The sequence below is a fragment of the Schistocerca gregaria genome, chromosome 3 (genome assembly GCF_023897955.1).
Source record: "Schistocerca gregaria isolate iqSchGreg1 chromosome 3, iqSchGreg1.2, whole genome shotgun sequence".
NCBI lineage: Eukaryota > Metazoa > Arthropoda > Insecta > Orthoptera > Acrididae > Schistocerca > Schistocerca gregaria.
Genome location: NC_064922.1, coordinates 816,351,153 through 816,372,748, shown reverse-complemented (window position 1 = coordinate 816,372,748; position 21,596 = coordinate 816,351,153). Strand labels below are relative to the sequence as shown.

The 21,596-nt window shown below is 39.0% G+C and overlaps 1 protein-coding gene across 1 annotated transcript in view; it reads right to left on the bottom strand.

The window, feature by feature from the left end:
- Window positions 1-21,596, bottom strand: part of LOC126354412 (ATP-dependent DNA helicase 2 subunit 1) — a 146,851-nt gene that overhangs the window by 20,260 nt on the left and 104,995 nt on the right. Inside the window, exons 9-11 of the mRNA XM_050004030.1 lie at window positions 17,631-17,822; window positions 4,864-5,061; window positions 2,628-2,824 (exon numbers count right to left, since the gene is read on the bottom strand). Of these exons, the coding sequence (XP_049859987.1) occupies window positions 2,628-2,824; window positions 4,864-5,061; window positions 17,631-17,822 (587 nt within the window). The remainder of the gene's footprint in view (window positions 1-2,627; window positions 2,825-4,863; window positions 5,062-17,630; window positions 17,823-21,596) is intronic.

The window sequence follows — 21,596 nt, the reverse complement described above, 5'->3', positions numbered from 1 at the left end:
GCATAATGAAACAGTGATTGCACAGTGCAAAACATTAACAGTGTGGTGACAAAAGACCAAGTATCAGTGGTGTGGAGTATCTCTGGACCGAAAGGACGGATTCAGTGGATCGATTTAGAAGAGAAGAATCTTCGTTGTTACTCGTAACCTATAGTGAATTTAAAATTACACACCTGGAAATTGAAATAAGAACACCGTGAATTCATTGTCCCAGGAAGGGGAAACTTTATTGACACATTCCTGGGGTCAGATACATCACATGATCACACTGACAGAACCACAGGCACATAGACACAGGCAACAGAGCATGCACAATGTCGGCACTAGTACAGTGTATATCCACCTTTCGCAGCAATGCAGGCTGCTATTCTCCCATGGAGACGATCGTAGAGATGTTGGATGTAGTCCTGTGGAACGGCTTGCCATGCCATTTCCACCTGGCGCCTCAGTTAGACCAGCGTTCGTGCTGGACGTGCAGACCGCGTGAGACGACACTTCATCCAGTCCCAAACATGCTCAATGGGGGACAGATCCGGAGATCTTGCTGGCCAGGGTAGTTGACTTACACCTTCTAGAGCACGTTGGTTGGCACGGGATACATGCGGACGTGCATTGTCCTGTTGGAACAGCAAGTTCCCTTGCCGGTCTAGGAATGGTAGAACGATGGGTTCGATGACAGTTTGGATGTACCGTGCACTATTCAGTGTCCCCTCGACGATCACCAGAGGTGTACGGCCAGTGTAGGAGATCGCTCCCCACACCATGATGCCGGGTGTTGGCCCTGTGTGCCTCGGTCATATGCAGTCCTGATTGTGGCGCTCACCTGCACGGCGCCAAACACGCATACGACCATCATTGGCACCAAGGTAGAAGGGACTCTCACCGCTGAAGATGACACGTCTCCATTCGTCCCTCCATTCATGCCTGTCGCGACACCACTGGAGGCGGGCTGCACGATTTTGGGGCGTGAGCGGAAGACGGCCTAACGGTGTGCGGGACCGTAGCCCAGCTTCATGGAGACGGTTGCGAATGGTCCTCGCCGATACCCCAGGAGCAACAGTGTCCCTAATTTGCTGGGAAGTGTCGGTGCGGTCCCCTACGGCACTGGGTAGGATCCTACGGTCTTGGCGTGCATCCGTGCGTCGCTGCGGTCCGGTCCCAGGTCGACGGGCACGTGCACCTTCCGCCGACCACTGGCGACAACATCGATGTACTGTGGAGACCTCACGCCCCACGTGTTGAGCAATTCGGCGGTACGTCCACCCGGCCTCCTGCATGCCCACTATACGCCCTCGCTCAAAGTCCATCAACTGCACATACGGTTCATGTCCACGCTGTCGCGGCATGCTACCAGTGTTGAAGACTGCGATGGAGCTCCGTATGCCACGGCAAACTGGCTGACACTGACGGCGGCGGTGCACAAATGCTGTGCAGCTAGCGCCATTCGACGGCCAACACCGTGGTTCCTGGTGTGTCAGCTGTGCCGTGCGTGTGATCATTGCTTGTACAGCCCTCTCGCAGCGTCCGGAGCAAGTATGGTGGGTCTGACACACCGGTGTCAATGTGTTCTTTTTTCCATTTCCAGGAGTGTACTTGCGATTTTTGACAGTTAGGTACATGTTTGGGGTATGCTGAAAGTCATCACATGCTTCATAGCGAAAATAATTGAGCAGTTAATAGCAAGTCAAACATCAGTAGCGTAAAATACTCTAGCCAAGCGCAATCATAAAAAAACGGGACATTTGAGCATCCCAAAAAAACTTTTGAGACAGCAGGACATTTTGGTAAAAAACAAGACTGTCCCGGGAAAAACAGAAGAATGGATACCCTATCTAATGTAAGTGCAAACAGTAATATCTGTTACCGCACTGCCACGTAGTGGACACAAGATGTAGTTTGCCTGTCATAGCACCTGACATTGTACAATACTAGTGTGTCGTCAGACATAATCGGTGAAAGCTGTATGGAAACATGACTGTAAATAATAATTTTATTAATGGCATGCTGGTAGAGCTTGCATCTCCAAACTACTTACATTTTTAACACTGTCATAGTATATGGCATAATTTTGAAAAAGATGAGGTATGTTACTTATATGTAAAATATTGTACGTATGTATGTCATTACTACTGGTACGGATAAAAAGGTTTACAAATGCAACGTGTGTCTTGCCGCATTGCAGATCTGAAGATGGACAGCTAAAAACTGCTGAAACCTGTCATAAATTCAAAATAAATATTTAAATGTGATCTTGGCTCTGGAGTATTTCTTCAAATATTAATTGTTATCTACATCAGTTGTTTGTGGTAATACTTTTTTTCATCATCATCATCATCATCATCACTGCCGTATTTAAGCTGACAGTTACACCTGACTGACGAGAGGTGAGGAAAAAGGCGTTGTATTTTCATATATGACCAGCAATGAAATTTATAGTCTCTGTTGTCACAAATGTTTGGCTGTTTCTTCTGAATATGTTGTGATTTCTGAGGTTGTAGTTATCGTGGGACCTGAGAACAGAGCTGTTTCGACTTGTATGACTTCAAGTCCATTAGTGCCTCAGAGCCCAACTATCAAGTGTATTTCTCACAGCAGAAGTTGCAAAATACAGATCAAATATTTATTACCTGTCCTTGTTCTGCCAGCTTCTGAATCTCACTTTTGTCAAGTTTTCTGACTTTGCTAGTATTTTCTGCATTTCCATCAGCACCAGCCCGTTTTTTTGGTGGTGGTTTGTCGGATGTGTAGTTGGGCAAGTTTGTAGCTTCAGCAAAATCTATTGAAAGTGATCCTAGTTTCTCTTTCATATCATCCATGTCCGGCACTGGAAAAATTAAAAAACAAAGAAACAAAAGTGTAAATAGCATTCTGCATGGTATGTGTATACAGCAATACCATCAACTGAGGTGAGATTGATTCTTTTTCAGGATTCTGCATTTCAGAGAATTTAAGAAACACTCAATTATGAGTTTCTAAAGAATGAAGGAATGACATGTTAGTTTTATGACCAAGTTCATCCAGGGTAATAAAAGTGTTATATGCAGTGAATACTTTTTTACAGAAAACATTTCTGTTCAGGAATAGATGAATATATTATGTACCAACATCCCAAAGTTTATTTTACTGGGCAAAACACAGAAATCAAAAGCAAAGAATCACAAAACATGCTTTTCTTTTTAAATAATAATGCTCTCCTGCATTAGATACCACAATAAGATTTCATTATTAATACAACTATTATTTCAAAGTTCAAGGTAATTCCTATAAGCCAGCCACTACTTTTCTACTTACGGAAAAGAATTAAGTTCTATACACTAAAGAGTCCCTTTTTACTCTATAGCATTGGTGGTATTACTTTTCCGATTACATCCTCCTCTTCATATTGTAAAGAATCTCTGTCAGGCCATTTCTCCTGAAATTTTTCATTGAGTACAAAAGTGGGTCCGTTATTGCAGGAAGTTTCTGGGTACTCTCTCTACACTTTCCTAACAGGCACAAAGTCATCCTTTTCAAACTATTTCCTCTGTTGTAATGATAAACCCAATTAATCACGAGTGGCATTTTCAACTTCAGAATAACTGACAGCCTCACTTCGGTCATCGGGTCCCAGTTCCATTTCAGGTTAGTTGAATCCTCATCATCTTTCAAGATAACAGCATTCTTTGAGTGTCCTAACTGCATCTTCAGCTTTTTTCTCTCAGATTACCAAAAGTGATATTCTGCCCAGTACTACAAGTGGCCTCCTTTTTTGCTATCCAGGAGTAATAACTCTTTTAACATCTCTGTCTTTCTCGTGGACGTTGTAGTATCATTTATAAAACTCTTCATAACTTTGAAATTTGCTCAGAAACTCTTAATTCACAGAGGATACATACAGCACTTCCTGAAACCTGGAATGAAGTTTTGCTTTACATTTGGCATGACTGATTCAATTAATTTCTTTAAAATGGAAGGAAAAGTATCTTTAGGAATCCCAGGTCCAAATTCATCCCTTCCACAAGCACAGAAAGTTTAACAAAGGTGCTCAGGGACCTTCAGTGCCAATCAATGGCAGGAAGGGAACATTGTTATAACAAAACCTAACTGGGTAAATTTAGAGAACCAGTATCTTCCTCCTCTATATAAGCCATAGAGATACAATGAGAATGAAGCACAGTACATAATGGACTTGTGCCAAGGCAAAGAGGTAGACTTTTTTCCTCTCAACCTACGTGAGAACAGAATAGAACATAAAACTGCTAACATAAGTACGAAGTTCCCTCTGCCATCCACTGTAAAGTGATTTGGAGGATGTATATGTAGATGTATGGAACCAGTTCCTTTACTCAGAGAATGAATGCTATGAGCAGAAGCTATAGTTCTGTTCTGGAACCCAGTCACAGAAGAAGTTTTACATGTTTCTATTTGATTTGAATTTCATTTTATCAATTCTTTTCTTTTTAGATACTTTTAATGACAAATTTTAATTTACCTTTAATGGGTAGATTAAAAAGCAATTTCATTAAACTATTATTATTATTTTATTATTATTATTATAGTTTTCAAACACCTGATTTCAAGGTTTACAGCACATACATGCTGCACTACCAACTTGAAATTATGTGGATCAAGTGTTACAGAGTGAACTGTTATTTTATAGCATATAAAGGACCAATACATTATTTGCCATATATTATAATCAGATTTTCTTCCCAAATAATACTTAAAATTTACAATTGTTAAAAATATAGCAAACCAGTCATCACAAATAGAGTGATAAGGAATTAAAGCAAGAAGTTCAAAATTTCAGTTTCACAGTCCATATTTAAAAATAAAAAGTTACTATGTAGCAAAGTAAGATATATATAATGAAGAACAAATTACTTGTTGAGTCCTCAAACTCAGGAGTTGGATAATCTAATGCTGCAGCTTCCAGATATTGTCGCATCTTCTGGATCTTGGGATTGGTAAAAACACATGGATTGTAAGTCATTTTAAGTTTTGAAATAACTTTCTCTGCCACACTGACCATTTCAGGTGATGCTTCTTCCACATTCTGTAAAGTGCAGTCTCTGATTTCACCTGAGAGGGAAAACGTTGTTTTAGTTTACTACACACTAATGTAAGGAGCTGAACATTTTGGTATAACTGGCGTACACCTTAATACACTACAAAATTTAATTACAAAATAGTACAGTCACATATAATTCCTCTTAATTATAAATTTTTATGGGCATCACTCAGTAAGTGTGAACAAAGAGTTTGGGAGGTGTCATTGCTCGGTAATGTTTGTAATAATTGTGGGCGGATGCGAGCTGAATTGGTGACACTTGGCTCTCAGCTCCAGGCTGTGTGATGGCTTCAGTTGCACAGCTTGAGGTTGCAGTGGATGGGCACCACTGTTCTGGACCACCTGTGGTGATCCAATGGACATCTAGCATGTTTGAGTCCTCTAATCGGTCCTCGCCTGTGGCCATCCCAGTTACTGCTCACATTGAGGTTGACCCCTCACCTGTGATCGAGTGGGAGGTCGCCCCGGAGTGTAGTAGGTGGTGAAAGACTTCCTGGTTAGTCTGACAAACAGGTTCCAGGTGCTGTCTGTGGCTGACACTGTCGCTGAGCCAGATGCTGCTGCTGTCCTGTTTCAGAGGAAACCTCTCAGCCTGCAAGATCTGGACAATCACAGTGGGTGGGATTATTGATAGTTGGGAGCTCCAATGTTAGGCGCGTTATGAGGCCCCTTAGAGACATGGCTACCAAGGAGGGGAAGGAAGCCAATGTACTCTCCGTGGCATACTGGGTGGAGTCATTCCAGACGTGGAACGCAGTGGCAGATTTACATATAGGCCCACTAGGCACAGGTCTAGGGGCGGCACCTTAAGAGTGGTGGTATTTTTTGCTGTGTATTCATTTTAACCTTTTATATTTTAACAGAACTGCACTTACAAATGACAAAAAAATTTAATATTGTTAAACAACTTACTAGTTTAAATAAGCCTTAAGAAAGAAATTCGACAATACAAGCTCGGAAATATACATAGTTTACTTAGTGACTGAATCGAAATATAATACTCTGTTTCTGTCTGGTGCCATCTTCATGATTGTTCAAAATATTTTGAAGTAAGCTGTCAGGACAGAAATCTACAATACAATGTTTGAAATGTTATTATTCCGAGAATGTTGTCAGCTTCTACTTAACCCTACCATATTTTCCCCTTGAAAATACCTGTGATAAACTAATCAGCAGTTTCTTAAATACTGTAACATGTGTGGGCCTCAGTATGTAAAACCCGACTACCTAAATTTCTTGTAGAAATTATGGGGAAGTATCAAGTCAAGCCCCCCTTACTGTAATTAATGTGAAAGCTTTGTGGTCTTCAATATCTGAGCTTTGATTTAATGACACCCATTTAACAAAACATGTTGATACTCTGAATGTTTTACATTTTTAAATACATTTATATGTAAAGAACATAAACAGGATATCTAATAATGTGTGAAATACACTTCACAACAGTTTAAAAATTTTATTTATTTATTTATTTACTTAGTTGCTCTTTGTGGCGAAAAAAGAAGAAGAAACCAACTTTCAATTCTCTCATTTATTGTGCTGCAGCCTGCATGATATCAAAGTTCCCACTCTGTGCAATCGAATAGTATGTGGCATTGCAAATTTTATATTAAACTTCATAATGAAGCTTTTCTCTACGAGGAAAGGTTATTTTTATTTTATGTTGGAACAAAAGGTGAATTTGCGTGTAGACATAACAGCAGTGTTCACACAAATGACAATACACAACATGAACTACCAACAACACTATTTAAAGTTTGTAGTCTCCCTTCTCTGCCCATAGAAACTGCTAAAATGTTATAAGAGTAAGAGCAATAAGTGTTAATCCAGCACACCTCACTGCAAGAAGCTGCAAAAATTTGAAAAAAGTGTCAAGAATCTTCAGAACACATTTGCATCCCAGCCAAAATTTCGGCGATGCGGGAAACAGAAGCCAGAAAAGGGACTGTCCCGTTTCCTTTAAGAGACTAATTGCAGCTGCCCGGTGTGCTTCTATTGTTCACTGAGAACAGAGAAACAGGTGACAATGAAATTAAATTATTCTGCATTGTTGTTCTTTGATAGCACAGTTACATCGAGTAATCCGAGTTGGTCAAGTCATCGCTCGATACAATGTTTAAAGTAAAAATCTTTGTGCTCATGTGGGGCGTAGTATGATTGGAACTGGGTACAGTCTTTCTTTCCTTTTCCAATTTTTTTTCTATTTGTTTTGACTGTTGGTTGACAATTTTGTAAGTGCCTTAACATCAATAACAGTGAAAAAAGTAAAAGGGGAAAATTAAGCGGGGCGACATTACGTAAATTATCAAAGGAAAGGTGAGAACGAGAAGCCAATGTTCTAAAAATGCTTGGCAAAATAGATAAATTTTTCACAAGAAAGTGTTGCTGGTTTGACTTAGAGTTCAAGAAGTACGGATGATGTTCCTGGCACTGCAGATGTTGTAAAAGAAACAAATACAGACGAAACAAAAGTTAAAAATGAAGAGAAGCAAAATGTTCCTCATTTCAAGTTTCACAAAAAACTAAATGTTGAATCAGACATTACAAAAGGAAATAAACTTGTTACTGATTATCCTGCAGAACAGTGTGTCAATGAATCAACAATTGACATTCTCTCACAATGTGGCGTTAATCAAAATTTTAATGGTGATTTTTCTAATTCAAGAAGATCAATAGGTGATAAAATGAGATATTTGAACAAAAATGTATTTTATTGTAAACTTTTAAATGGTGATTCAACTTTGTGCAATTTTCTAGTATACTCCTGTAGCACCGATGCTGGTTCCCTCTCTCTCTCTCTCCTTTTTTTTTTTTTTTTTTTTTTTTTTTTGTGCACCATGTAAGTTGTTTGTAGACAAGGCCCCGATTTCTACTAGTGGTACTGCTGATTGGAAAAATATTTCTAATATTTTATATCATCATGAGAATTCACTTGAGCACAAAAATTCTGAATTATCACTCATTTCAAGTCATACGTTGAGATAGAAAAAAAAATGTACTGGCACAGTGTATTATAAAGGGTGTTTGCAGAAGTGAAGAAGCTAAAAAGTTGTGGACTTCCCCTATGTGGACATATTGAAAGATTCCATTCATTACATAATGGTCAATTCACAACGTCTCTTGAACTTATAGCCAAGTTTGATCCTTTCCTCGCAGAGCACATTGAACGATATGGAAATCCAGAGCAGGGACATACAAGTTATCTTTCTTCCACAAACTGCAATGGAATAATAGAGCTTCTTTTTAACAAATAAAAAGAATCAACGTAAGTGAATTAAAACAGGCCAAATATTTCTCTATAATAGCAGATTCTACTGCGGACATTTCACATACTGATCAATTATCTTTCATATTAAGATACGTGAACAAGAATGGTGAACCTGTTAAACGTTTCCTTCTGTTTTTACCAAACCCGGGATACAAGTCCAAAAACTTAGCTGACATTACTGACTGCAGAGGCCAGTCATATGACAAAGAAAGCAATATGTCAGGAACCTACACTGGTTTCCAGGCACCCATTAAAGAATGAAATCCGAAAGTGCATTATGTGCCTTGTGCAGTACATTCTTTGAATTTTGTTGGCACTAGTGCTGCAAGCTGTTATCGGGAACCATGTTTATTTTTCAATGTAGTGCAAAACTTTTGTAATTTCTTCCACACAGCACTGAGATAAACTTATTTCTTTCATGAAACTGGGAATCAAAATGGTAAAAAGTTTATCAAAACATGTTGGTCAGCAAGAGACAAAGCGTGTGTAAGCCTATATGAAGACTGGGAGGGTGTTATCAATGCCTTCACATGTATTGCCAGCAACATGTTTGAAAAACCACTCGTGCGAAAAGAGGCTTCAGCTTTACTGCATCAACTCACAGCCTAGAAACAGTATTCATGATGACAGTTTGGAAGGACATACTCTAGAGATTTAATAGTGTAAATCTGAAATTGCATAGTGTAAATACTGATATTAAAATAGTGCATGAATTATACGAATCACTTGTAGGATTTATTGCACTTATTTGTGGCATGTTCAACTATTATGAAAACAAATCCATGGAGACTGTGACTGATATAGACTATGGATGCACTTATAAAAGATCACAGACATGTAAACTTCATTATGATGAAGAAACAGACTGACTTGAAGAGAAAAATTTAGAGTCGAAACATTTCTCCCAGTACTCAACAAGTTGTACGCCGTATTAGTGAGGAGGAAGGAAAGCTATAGAACACTGTTGGACTACCTCACAGTTTTTAGTAACCTTAAGAACAATTCACCTGACAATACTGCTAAAAAGTGCAGCAAAACTCCAAGTGTCATATGACAATGACTTAGAGCCTTCCTTTCCTAGTGAATGTGTATATTTTGCGGAACTTTTGAAATCTTCTGCGATTAGTGATATACCAGTCGAAATAAGTAAATTTTTACAAAAATAGAGGTTACAGATCATGTTTCCAAATATTGACATTGCTCTTAGAATATTTCTATGTATGGCACTTACAAATTGCTCACCAGAACATTCGTTTTCGGCTCCTAAAGACTAAAATCATACGTACATTCGTTCCACATTGTCTGAAGAGAGATTGAACGCCTTGTCCATATTCACATGGAATCCGATCTCCTAACTGATAACCGTCTGAACTATGAAGATAGATCAACGAGTTTTCTGCTGTCAAAGCCAGACACAAACTTTGCTGCCTGGTGAGTTAGTATGTTCACTGAAATTAGCTTTAAAAATTTAAGATTATACTGTAATTTTTATTATAACTTAGAGCACATTCATTGGATTTACAAACTATATATTACCTGTTTACTTTACAACCGATGATGGTAGAACGCGGAACTAAACCACCTTTACATGCAGACGTGACCAAAGGCGCCCGACAATTCTAAACAATATCCAAATGGTCAGGCCGCTCGGAGCTGTACAGTCAAGTCATACCAATACTGTAGTGTATCACAACTGATGCATATTCTTGGCGTCTGTTGAAATGTTTAGTTATTGTGGAAATAAACGTTATCAGAGAGTATGCTCAGATGAAAAAGTGTTAATAAATAACAGAGTTCAGTTCTGTCAATAAATACGCAAAAGCTTCGCTAATACCATTAGAAAGAGCTGTGGTGAGAGCAGTAGCTGCAGTACAAATCTGTTCAGCCCTTGCATGGGTTAAAGGTATTGTGAACACTTATTATGCATCAACTAGCTACACAGACCCTAACACTTTGCACACTAATCATTAGATTATAAAACAAATTTGGATTTTCCACTGTAGTCTGTAAAATTATGTAATAGCAATCCAGTTCTGTGTTTGGTTGTCCGTATTTAGTTATTAGTTCATGCACTAAAATCTGTATTTTATTTTCATTTCTTACGCTTTCCTATAGATCCACGTATTAATATTGAACGTGGTTTTATCTACTACACATTCAATTAATTAGATCGTAAAACGATAGCTTAATTTTAATTTTGAATGTATCTTGGTAAAAGTACGTATTAATTTCTAATGTATGACACATTCGTTTCAATTTTTATATCATAGCACAACTTTTTTATTTTCATTTTCAATGGTTTCCTGTAAAAGAACATATTAAAAGTGGGTGTATAACAAAAATCCGTTGTCTCCTACATGCTCTGCTGAATTATTAGGCCATAAAAGAGAAGTTATTTTCCTTGTGTTCACTTCTGTTGTCTTTTGACAGAAGAATGTGTTAATGCAATGCAGTTTTAAGTTTGTTTTATATGGTGCCGTACACAAAGTACAGTTCAGGAACCATATTACATTTTGGTTGAGCGTGACTAGACCGCTGACGCATCGTTCAGAACAATGAATAGTAGAGTACTGAAATTCTGAAATTGCTCACAGCACACCAACCCAGAAAGGCAATTGTGAAGTTATCAGATAATGGTTATTACTTAAAACATTTTTTTTTGGAGGGGGGAGGGGCTGGCACGGCAGGCATATAAGCATATAATATGGTGTGCCTAGGGGTGCAAAATTTTTAAATCCACCACTGGTGGAACGGGTCCTCCCGGGTGCCATGAAGAGCACAGGGTGCATGTGATGGCTCCCGTCAGTACCAATGATGTGAGTAACTTTGGATCAGAAGAGATTCTCTCTGGTTTCGAGCGGCTCACAGAAGTAGTAAAGGCTGCCAGTCTTGCTTGTGAGATGAAAGCAGAGCTGCAGCATAGTCGCAGCATGCAGCACAGTCAACAGGACCGATTGCTGGCCTCTGGTACTGAGCCAAGTGGAGAGTAGGCTCAGACTGTTCTGCAACTGTGTAGGCTGCAGATTCCTCAACTTGCACCAAAGGGTTGTTGGGTTTTGGGTTCCGCTGAATAGGTCAGGAGTCCACTACACACAAGAAGTGGCTACAGGGGTTCTGTGGCGTGGACTGGGCGGTTTTTTAGGTTAGAGGATCTTGGGAAAACACAAAAAGGCATTCAGTCGCAAAGGCTGCAGGCCGAACACAGGAAGACGTAGATATAGGATCCATTGATATAACAGTTCTAAATTGTCATAGTTGTGTTGGGAAAGTACCAGAGCTCCAAGTGCTAATAGAAAGCACTGATGCTCAAATCGTTATAGGCACTGAAAGCTGGCTTAAACCGGAGATAAGCTCAGCTGAAATTTTTACGAAGAATGTAATGGTGTTCTGAAAGGATAGGCTAAACACGGTTGGTGGTGGTGTGTCTGTTGCTGTTGGAAGTAGTTAATCTTGTTGTGAAATTGAAGTAGATGTTCCTGTGAGTTAGTATGGGCAGAGGTCATTGTTGGCGAATGGAATAAAATAATAATCAGATCCTTTTACCGACCTCCCAACTCACATGATACAGTGGCTGAAATGTTCAAAGAAAACTTGAGTTTGATTTCAAACATGTACTCTACTTATACGATTATAGGTAGTGGTGACTTTAATTTACCCACACTATGTTGGAAAAATACATGTTTAATTCCATTGGTACACATAAAACATCATCCGAAATTGTGCTAAATGCATTCTCTGAAAATTATTTCAACCAGTTAGTTCATCAGTCCATGCAAATAGTAAATGATTGTGAAAACACACTTGACTTCTTAGCAACAAATAACTCTGACTTACTAGAGAGCATCAAAACAGATACAGAGATTAGTGAGCACAGGGTTGTCATAGCAAGACTGAATATTCTAACCACAAAATCCTCCAAAAATAAACTAAAAATATACCTATTCAAAATAGCAGATAAAAATTCACTTGATGCCTTCCTGGGAGTCAAGTCAATCTCCATTCCTCCATTAACAATATAACTTTAGACCAGACGTGGCTTGAATTCAAAGAAATAGTATTGACATCAATTGAGAGATTTATACCAAATAAATTAACAATTGATGGAGTTGTTCCTCCTCAGTACACAAAACGCGTCAGAATACTGTTGCAGAAACAATGAAACAAACATGTCGAATTTAAACAGATGTAAAATCCCCAAGATTGGCAATCTTCTACAGAAGCTTGAAATTTAGCATGGAGTTCAATGCAAGATGCTTATAATAGTTTCCACAATGAAACTTTGTCTCAAAACATGGCACAAAATCCAAAAAGGTTTTGGTCATATGCTAGCAGCAAGACCCAAGACCCAATCAATGCCTTCTCTGCGCGATAGCAATGGATATACTATTGACGTCAGTGCTGCTAAAGCAGAGTTACTAAACACAGCCTTCCGACATACCCTCACAAAAGAAGACGAAGTAAATATTCCAAAATTTGAATCAAGAACAGCTGCGAACATGGGTAACGCAGAAGTAGATATCCTCAGAGTAGTAAAGCAACTTAAATCACTTAATAAAAGCAAGTCTTCTGGTCCGGACTGTATAACAATTAGGTTCCTTTCAGAGTATGCTGATGCAATAGCTCCATACATATACAACAGTTCGCTCAATAAAAGATCCGTACCCAATGACTGGAAATTTGCACAGGTCACACCAATATTCAAGAAAGGTAGTAGGAGTAATCCACTAAATTACAGGCAGACGAAAACGGTCTATTGACACACAGTCAACATGGATTTAGAAAACAACATTCTTATGAAACACATCTAGCTCTTTACCCGCATGAAGTGTTATTGACAAGGGATTTCAGACTGATTCCATATTTCTGGATTTCCGGAAGGCTTTTAATGCTGTATCACACAAGTGGCTTGCTTTTAGTGAAATTGTGCTGCTTATGGAATATCATCTCAATTATGTGACTGGATTCGTGATTTCCTGTCAGAGGGGTCAGAGACTGACGGAAAGTCATCAAGTTAAACAGATGTGATATCTGGCGTTCCCCAAGGTAGCGTTATAGGCCCTTTGCTGTTCCAGATCTATATAAACGAATTGGTAGATAATCTGAGCAGCCGCCTTAGGTTGTTTGCAGATGACACTGTCATTTATCAACTAATAAAGTCATCATCAGAAGATCAAAACAATTTAGAAGTGATATCTGTATGGTGTGAAAATTGGCAACAGACCCTAAATAATGGAAGTGTGAGGTCATCCACATGAGCGCTAAAAGGAATCCTAAACTATGGTTACACAATAAATCAGTTAAATCTAAAGGATATAAATTCAACTAAATACCTAGGAATTACAATTACGAACAACTTAAATTGCAAGGAACATTTAGAAAATGTTGTGGGGACGGCTAACTAAAGACTGTCTTTTATTGGCAGGACACTTAGACAATGTTACAGATCTACTAAGGAGACTGCATAGACTATGCTTGTCCATCCTCTTTTAGAATACGGCTCCATGGTGTAGGATCCTTACTAGACAGGATTGACAGAGAACATCACAAAAGTTTGCAGAAGGGCAGAACATTTTGTATTATCACAAAATAGGGGAGAGTGTGTCATGAAATGATACAGGACTTGGGGTGAATGTCATTAAAACAAAGATGTTTTTCATTGCCGCGGATTCTTCTTATGTTATTTAAATCACCAACTTTCACATCTGAATGTAAAAATATTTTGTTGATTCTGACCTACATAGCGATAAATGATCACCATGATAAAATAAGGGAAATCAGAGCTCATACAGGAAGTTATAGGTGTTCATTCTTTCCGCGCACTGTACGAGATTGGAATAATAGAGTATTGTGAAGGTGATTTGGTAAACCTGCTGCCAGGCTCTTAAATGTGGTTTGCAGAGTATCCATGTAGATGTAGATGAATCTGAAGTAAAGGAAATGATGTTGATCAAAACCTGTAACACAGATTTCTGAGCCTTTTCTCACTAATTTGTTTTGAGCATCCAAACAATTCTACATGAAAAAGTATTATGGTTTTTCTGTTTTCGTTGTCTTCTAGTAATAGGTATGTTGTGTCAAAACCTACTGATGTACTTTCCTGGATCGACTCCCTGTTGCTGTTATTAATCTACCGCTGTATCTACACGATACCTCTGCAGTTCACAATTAAGTGCCTTCCAGAGGGTTCACTGAACAACCTTCAAGCTACCAGTGCATGGGAAAAACGAGCACTTAAATTTTTCTGTGCGAGCTCCGATTTCTTTTCTTTTATCATGGTAATAATTTCTCCCTATGTAGGTGAGCACCAACAGAATACTTCTACAATGAGGAGAAACTTGGTGATTAAAATTTCATGAGAAGATCCTGCCACAGTGAAAAAGGCTTATCAAATGTTTCTCTAATTGAGTTTATCTCTTATATTTACAAAAATCATGTCACAAAACATTTATCTTTTGTTTCATTTTTTTATTTCCATGTTTTGTTCAGGAAGAAAAGATAAACTTTTTGACACCTTACTTGTCTTCCTATTGTCTGATGTTCTCGGAATGTCCTAAATTTAGCACCTAATTCCAAAGAAACCATGTTAAAAATCAAGTATCACACCAATGCAACTTCTTGTATGCAAAATGGCTTGAATAGATGAACTTTTCTTATTTACTTTGCAAGAATCTTTTGTTCTTAAAATGTCTTGAATTTAATATTTGATTCAAAGGAAGCAATTTTGGCACTTAAATAGAACATAAATATAACTTTCTACACATAAAATAACTATACCTTAAAGAGATGAACATTTTTACATTTAATTTACATGGCTAGCAGCATCTGTTCATGAAATATTTCAATTTTCCATAAAATTACTAATTATGATTTTTTTAATTTCACTGACTACTTTCAAGCAATTTTTTGTGATCCCTCCCCCTCTGTACTAGACCTCACACTGGTCATTTTTATTTCCCAATTTTCCATTTCCCATTCTGTGTTTGGCTATGAAAATTATGAAAACAACCTATTGTGTGATTTACAGAGTTTTTTCCATTCTATTCAAACATCAAACCAAAAAATAATTTTTCAACTATGTTTAAACTGTTTTGAAAATAATCAAACTGATTTTGTGTATCAATATGACAGTAGAACGGAACGTAGATGCACCACTTCTGACAAAGTACAAAAACAGAGGCCATTCAAGGGAAAGGTGAAGTCTGTTTCACCTACTGGAATCATAGTTAGAGTTTTCTTAAAAAAGGAATTGTTACTACTATTTATCTTACAAGTGGTAACACAATTACAGGTGAATACGGCACACACCTTCTGGACCAAATGGATGAAAACATGTAAGAGAAGAAGCCTGGTGAGTCTAAGGTTACCAATTTCCACATCTAAATATATTTAGGACTGGAAAACATCCCAAGTCCACTAAAAAGTGTAAGACTATTTTGGAAACCTCGTAAAATTTAGTTACAGAAACTAAACCTACTCATAGGCTAAATGTTGGAAAAAGTACACTGACCGAAGGGAAAAGTAGGTTAAAAAACAAATGCAGGGTTCATTATCATGGTAGATTATTTTATTATTAGGTTATTACAACTTCTAAATTAACTTTACCTAGCAAAAGCTTTACTGTGATCAACATATATAGATACTTTCTTTAGCAGTTCTTTGACGAACTTTCAAGGCACTAGCATTCTGAGGAATTCTTGTGTCACCTCCTGATATCAGATTAATCAAAATCCCTGTACATAACCACAGTTCGCACCAAACTAATCTTTACTTACAATTGTTGAATCTCAATCACACTCAGAGAGCGAGGCATTAGCAGATCTCCACCGTGGATCCTTCACAGCAAGAAGTTATATTGCAAGGCTATGAATGACGGAATATCGCACTGGCTGAAATGCTGGACCATGTCGCAGAGGTTACTTCACAGCATGAAGTCATACTATAAGACTGTGAGTGAAGGAATAGTGTGTGGCTGAAATTCTGGACTATGTCTCCTCAGCAGATGATACAGCAACAGTTGCCCAGCTTCATCTTCATCTATGTACCAGCAACTTTTCGATTAATATTATGACTACACTGAGCTGACACTGCTCACGTTTATCAGTTATTGCTAACAGACTGCTGTAGGAACATTTCTGTCTGTGATTGTGGCCACTCATGTTTGTTCATTCAATGTATTTCTATCTCTTGTTCTGGGAGCCAATTTATTGTACTACATGATTTTACTGTAAAAATAATTATGATGTACACCTCTACAGGAACCTTCCAGGCAACACTATTTATTCAAAGATTGTATTTAAGCTGAGGCAAACAATCTCTGAGAGATTCGGAACCAATTCATTAAAACATTTGAGTCTAGCAAATAACGGAACATCACTGTATTATAAGCCAATGGCTCTCACTATCAGGAGCAAAGCCATTAAAATCTTCTCAATGACTACGTGTAACAAGGTGACAAATGGAGATTAATGTTAATAGCAAAACATGTCTTTTTCAGTGAGCATATATAACTGTTTTTGTCTGTCTGTCACCACATCTACTACACATACGAATATTAACCATAAGAGCCTACAAAAGAGATTCCCATCAAGTGTCAACTACAAGTTATAAGGAAACAATAAATACTCCTTTATTTGATGCACTGCAATCAATCCTCAAGTACATATATTTCATTCTGTATTCTCATCGATTCAAGCACATAAGCAGTTACCCAAAATAAAATTAAAATGTGTTGGAAAAATTAAAATGTTTAGCTGAAAGTGCTTCACAAAAATTTTCATACATTCAGGACTCTCTTTGATGTTTCATTTGGCTTGGGAAAGAATTAACCAATTGAATTAAAGCTGAATGTGGCCAATAAACTAATCTACACATAAAGGCCTTCAAGATGGATTTGATAAGATCCTCTTTAAATCCACATCACAGCTCACATAACATGAAAAATAATGGAGGATTAGTGTTTCACCGCTTGTTAACAAAAGGGACACTTTAACACATGGGAAACAAATGGAATTGAAACACGCATGCAGACATACCCTCACAATGGCAAGATGTAACAATGTAACCAATGGTGAAGCATGAACTGCAATTCCAAGTGTCTTACAGTTGTAAAAATGAGATTAGGGATTTATAAATGTGAACATTAAATTTTATGAACAATATGTTTCACTTTACTCATTATCATCATTCCTTATTGTCTTACATTATCCTAATATTTACTGTTACTGTTCCATACCAATCGGCTAAATAACAAAAAAACCTTTTTCTAATTCTTGGCAACTTTGTATGATTAGGTAAGTAACATAATGCACTTACTTCTAAAGGGTATGTAGATGATATGGAACCCATCATATGCCATTGGCCTGTTGTGTTTATCAAATTCCTGCCTTTGTGGAAGCAAAGCTCCCAAACGGGGACTTGCCCCTCTGCGTTCACATACCCAGCATATAGGAACTACATTTCGTGCAATGCATTTCAACAGCAAGGCAGAAAATATTGTTGAACTACCTGAAAAATAAAAGAAAAGTCAAAGGATATCCATCTCTAATGCCAGATGATGTAATAACTCCATTAAAGTTTTGAACTGAATAAATCTATAGGTCACTCTAAATCAAGTGGAGTAAATTTAAAGAAGTTCCCCACTCATCCCTCCAGAGTTCTGATTAAATTTTTATAGGTTATATATACAGGTGGTACAATGATTGGCATTTTGGTCCGAGCTGCCATGGCGGCCATGTGTGTGTGAGGTGTGGCTGCTTGTGCGAATGAATGGTGTGTATTTCTTTTTCAGATGAAGGCTGTGGCTGAAAGCTTTTGTGTGTCTTAACTGCGCTTGGCTGCCATTTAACATGTCATCTTTATAGTGATAAGCAATGTACCTCTCCCTAAATTGCTGATTTTAGAACCTAGAATTTTCGTTGCTCAAATAATTACCGACTTATCCACAAAGTTGATTCAAAAAATTTATTCATCAATTTTGTCTGATTTTCAAAAGGCTATATCTCAAAAGGGGGTCACCGCAGATTTGATTTTTCTTTGCACCAGTGAAAAGAGCTCATTCCGTTTTATCAGGAAATGGTGCAAAGAAAAGTTAAATCTGAGATGACTCTTTTGAGATATAGCCTTTTGAAAAATCAAGCAAAATCGATGAATAATGTTTTTGAATCAATTTTAATCTTGGATAACTCAGTAATTATCTGAGTACTCAAGATGCTGCTTGTACAGACACATTACATGCAGGTAGGCTGCAAATGAAGAACACATCAGAAGCAGTAAGTCATTCTGTCATATGATAAAAACTGTCAAACATGATCCAAATTTCCTCAGACAATATTTGAGAGTTACTGTGACAAAAAATTAATAAATTTGCTGTAAATTGAGCACATGTTCAGCAATTGGACTGTTGTACCCACAAAGTTGAGTAGAATCTCCAAGTTTCAGCATGGCAGTCCTATCAAATCATGAACAACAGCAAAGCAAACTTGACAATCTGTTGCACCATGGAAAAACTGTCCTTTATGCAGCATGACTAATGGTCCCACAACACTACTCATCAAACAGTAATTTGGCACATCTTCATGTAAGACCTATATGTACACCCCATAACAACTTCATCAAAATTGGAGAGGATCAAGTGGATCACTTGACATGGAGTGTCCGCATATATAATGTAGCAACTGACACTTTCATTTTGTATAAATACAACAGAAGAAATGCCACATTGGCTCAAGATACTGAAGCTTGTGCTTAATTGTATGACAGTTATTTAGGTGAACAGTCTCATTTTTAAACCATGACATTCAAAAGATTTAATGTACTTACATGAGGCACTCATTCCACACCAAGAAGTCCCTTCTGTACAACCTAGCCACCCGCAGTCATCGCATATGCAGTGATGAGCAGTCCCTCTCGAAATATACTGAGAGTCTCACTGAAGCCTTCACTGACCGTAATTATCCTCCCAACCTTGTACAAAAGCAAATCTCCCGTGCCTTATCTCTACAGTCTTCCATCACCTAGTATTCCCCTTGTAAGTCAGTACCACCCAGGACTGGAACAATTGAATTAAATTCTCCACCAGGGTTCGATTACCCCTCGTTGTGTCCTGAAATGAGAAATGTCCTGCCTGTCCTTCCTGTCCATCCCACAGTGGTATTCCGCCGTCCACCAGAACTACACAATATACTCGTCCGTTCTTACACACCCCTGCTCCCAGACCCTTACCTCATGGCTCATAACCCTGTAATAGACCTAGGTGCAAGACCTGTCCCATACATCCTCCCACCACCACCTAATCCAGTCCAGTCACCAACATCACCTATCCCATCAAAGGCAGGGCTACCTGTGAAACCAGTGATGTGGTCTACAAGCTAGGCTAGGCTGTCAGATCATGTTCTGTCTGACACAGGCAAAAACCCCACGAGTATCTTGAAGTGTTCCTCCTGCAGCTACTACTACCTGGGCAACCAGATCCTCTTCTGATGCAACAGGAGTTGTGTAAACAAGGTTGCGAATCTCTCCCCACACAAAAAAGTCCGGAGGGGACATATCTGGGGATTGAGCAGACCATGGTACAGGACCACTTCTGCCAATCCACGTTTCTGGGAACCGTCGGTCCAGGAATCGACACACATGATGACTGAAATTTGCCGATGCCACGTCATGTTGGAAACATATGCATTGTCTTGTAGGAGCAGTACGTTTTCCATCAATTCTGGCACTGCTCTGGAGAGAAAATTGTAATAGTACCTGCCATTTAATGGCCTAGGTAGCAGATAGAGCCCAATTAAACAGTCCCCAACAACACCGACCCACACAATAACAAAGAACCACACTTGATGAGCGCTAGTAACTGTGGCATGTGGGTTATCCTCACTCCAAACATAAGAATTGTGCATGTTGAAGACTCCACCACGCCTGAACGTTGCTTCATCGGTAAACAACACAGAGAATGGAAATGTAGGATACATATCACACTGTTCCAGGTACCACTGCGAATACTGTGCTCTGGGTGGATAATCAACTGGTTCCAGGTTGTGGACACGTTGTAAGTGAAATGGACTGTTCTTACATTTGTCCGATTCGTCCCCATGTTACGTGCAATTGCACGAGTGCTGATTGAAGGATCACACTTCACAAGCTGCAAGACAGCTTCCTCAAATTGCAATTTCTTACCATGAGACGGCGTCTCTGCCCAGGTAAACTGCTAAGTGACCCTCTCACGCAGACGTTGGTACACAGCAGCAAAGGTCGTATGATGCGGGATACAGCGATTAGGATATTGTTGTTGATAACCCCGCTGTGCAGCTCGTCCGTTGTGGTGCGCTACATAGTACACACCAACCATATGAGTGTACTCACTCTAGGTGTATTGCTCCATTAGTAAACAGAGACAATGTACTACTACACTGGTGGACAGCAGTTACCTGCAACTAAAGAGCGTAATACGCCCTCTAAGAACTGAAGAGCGTAATACGGCCTCCACCGGTTTAAATAATCTTCACAGGAAAAAATGACATTAGGGAAAAATATTTGTTTTTATGACTCCTACAACCTCCCAATGTTCGTCAGTTTAAATACTTTTCACCCTGTATGTAGGCATGACAACCAAAAAGCTGTCTGTCCACATGAATGGCCACTGACAAACTGTGGCCAAGAAATAAGTGGACCACCCTGTTGCTGAACATGCTGACCACACTACATTTCAATGACTGCTTCACAGCCTGTACCACATAGATCCTTCCCACCAAAACCAGCTTTTCTGAATTGCGCAGGTGGGAAGGAACTTTCCCTTCAATACATCCTACATTCCCGTAACCTTCTGGCTTCGACCTTTGTTAGCCACTGTCCTCACCCATCCAGCCCCTTCCCTGTTCCCATTCCACCATCACACCCAGTCTTTTTACTTCTCTCCTTTTTCACTACTATCTCCCCCTTGCTCACCTCTCCCCTGCCCTCCATTTAACCTGCAGCACTTCCCTCCATTTAACCTGCAGCACTTCACTGTCCACCACCTGCACCTCCCCGCCCCAGCCTCTTCCTTGCCCCCACCCAGTCGCCACTCCCATCATGCACTGGTGCTGCTGCTCAGTGTGGTTTCAGTTATCTGAGACTGCAGTTGTGTGTGTGTGTGTGTGTGTGTGCGTGTGTGTGTGTGTGTGTGTGTGGGTATTGTTGACGAAGGCCAATGGCCGAAAGCTTTAATTGTGAGTGTCTTTGTGTTGTGCCAATCTGCAACTCAGCATCTCCTCTATATGATGAGTAGCAACTTTCCTTCTCATA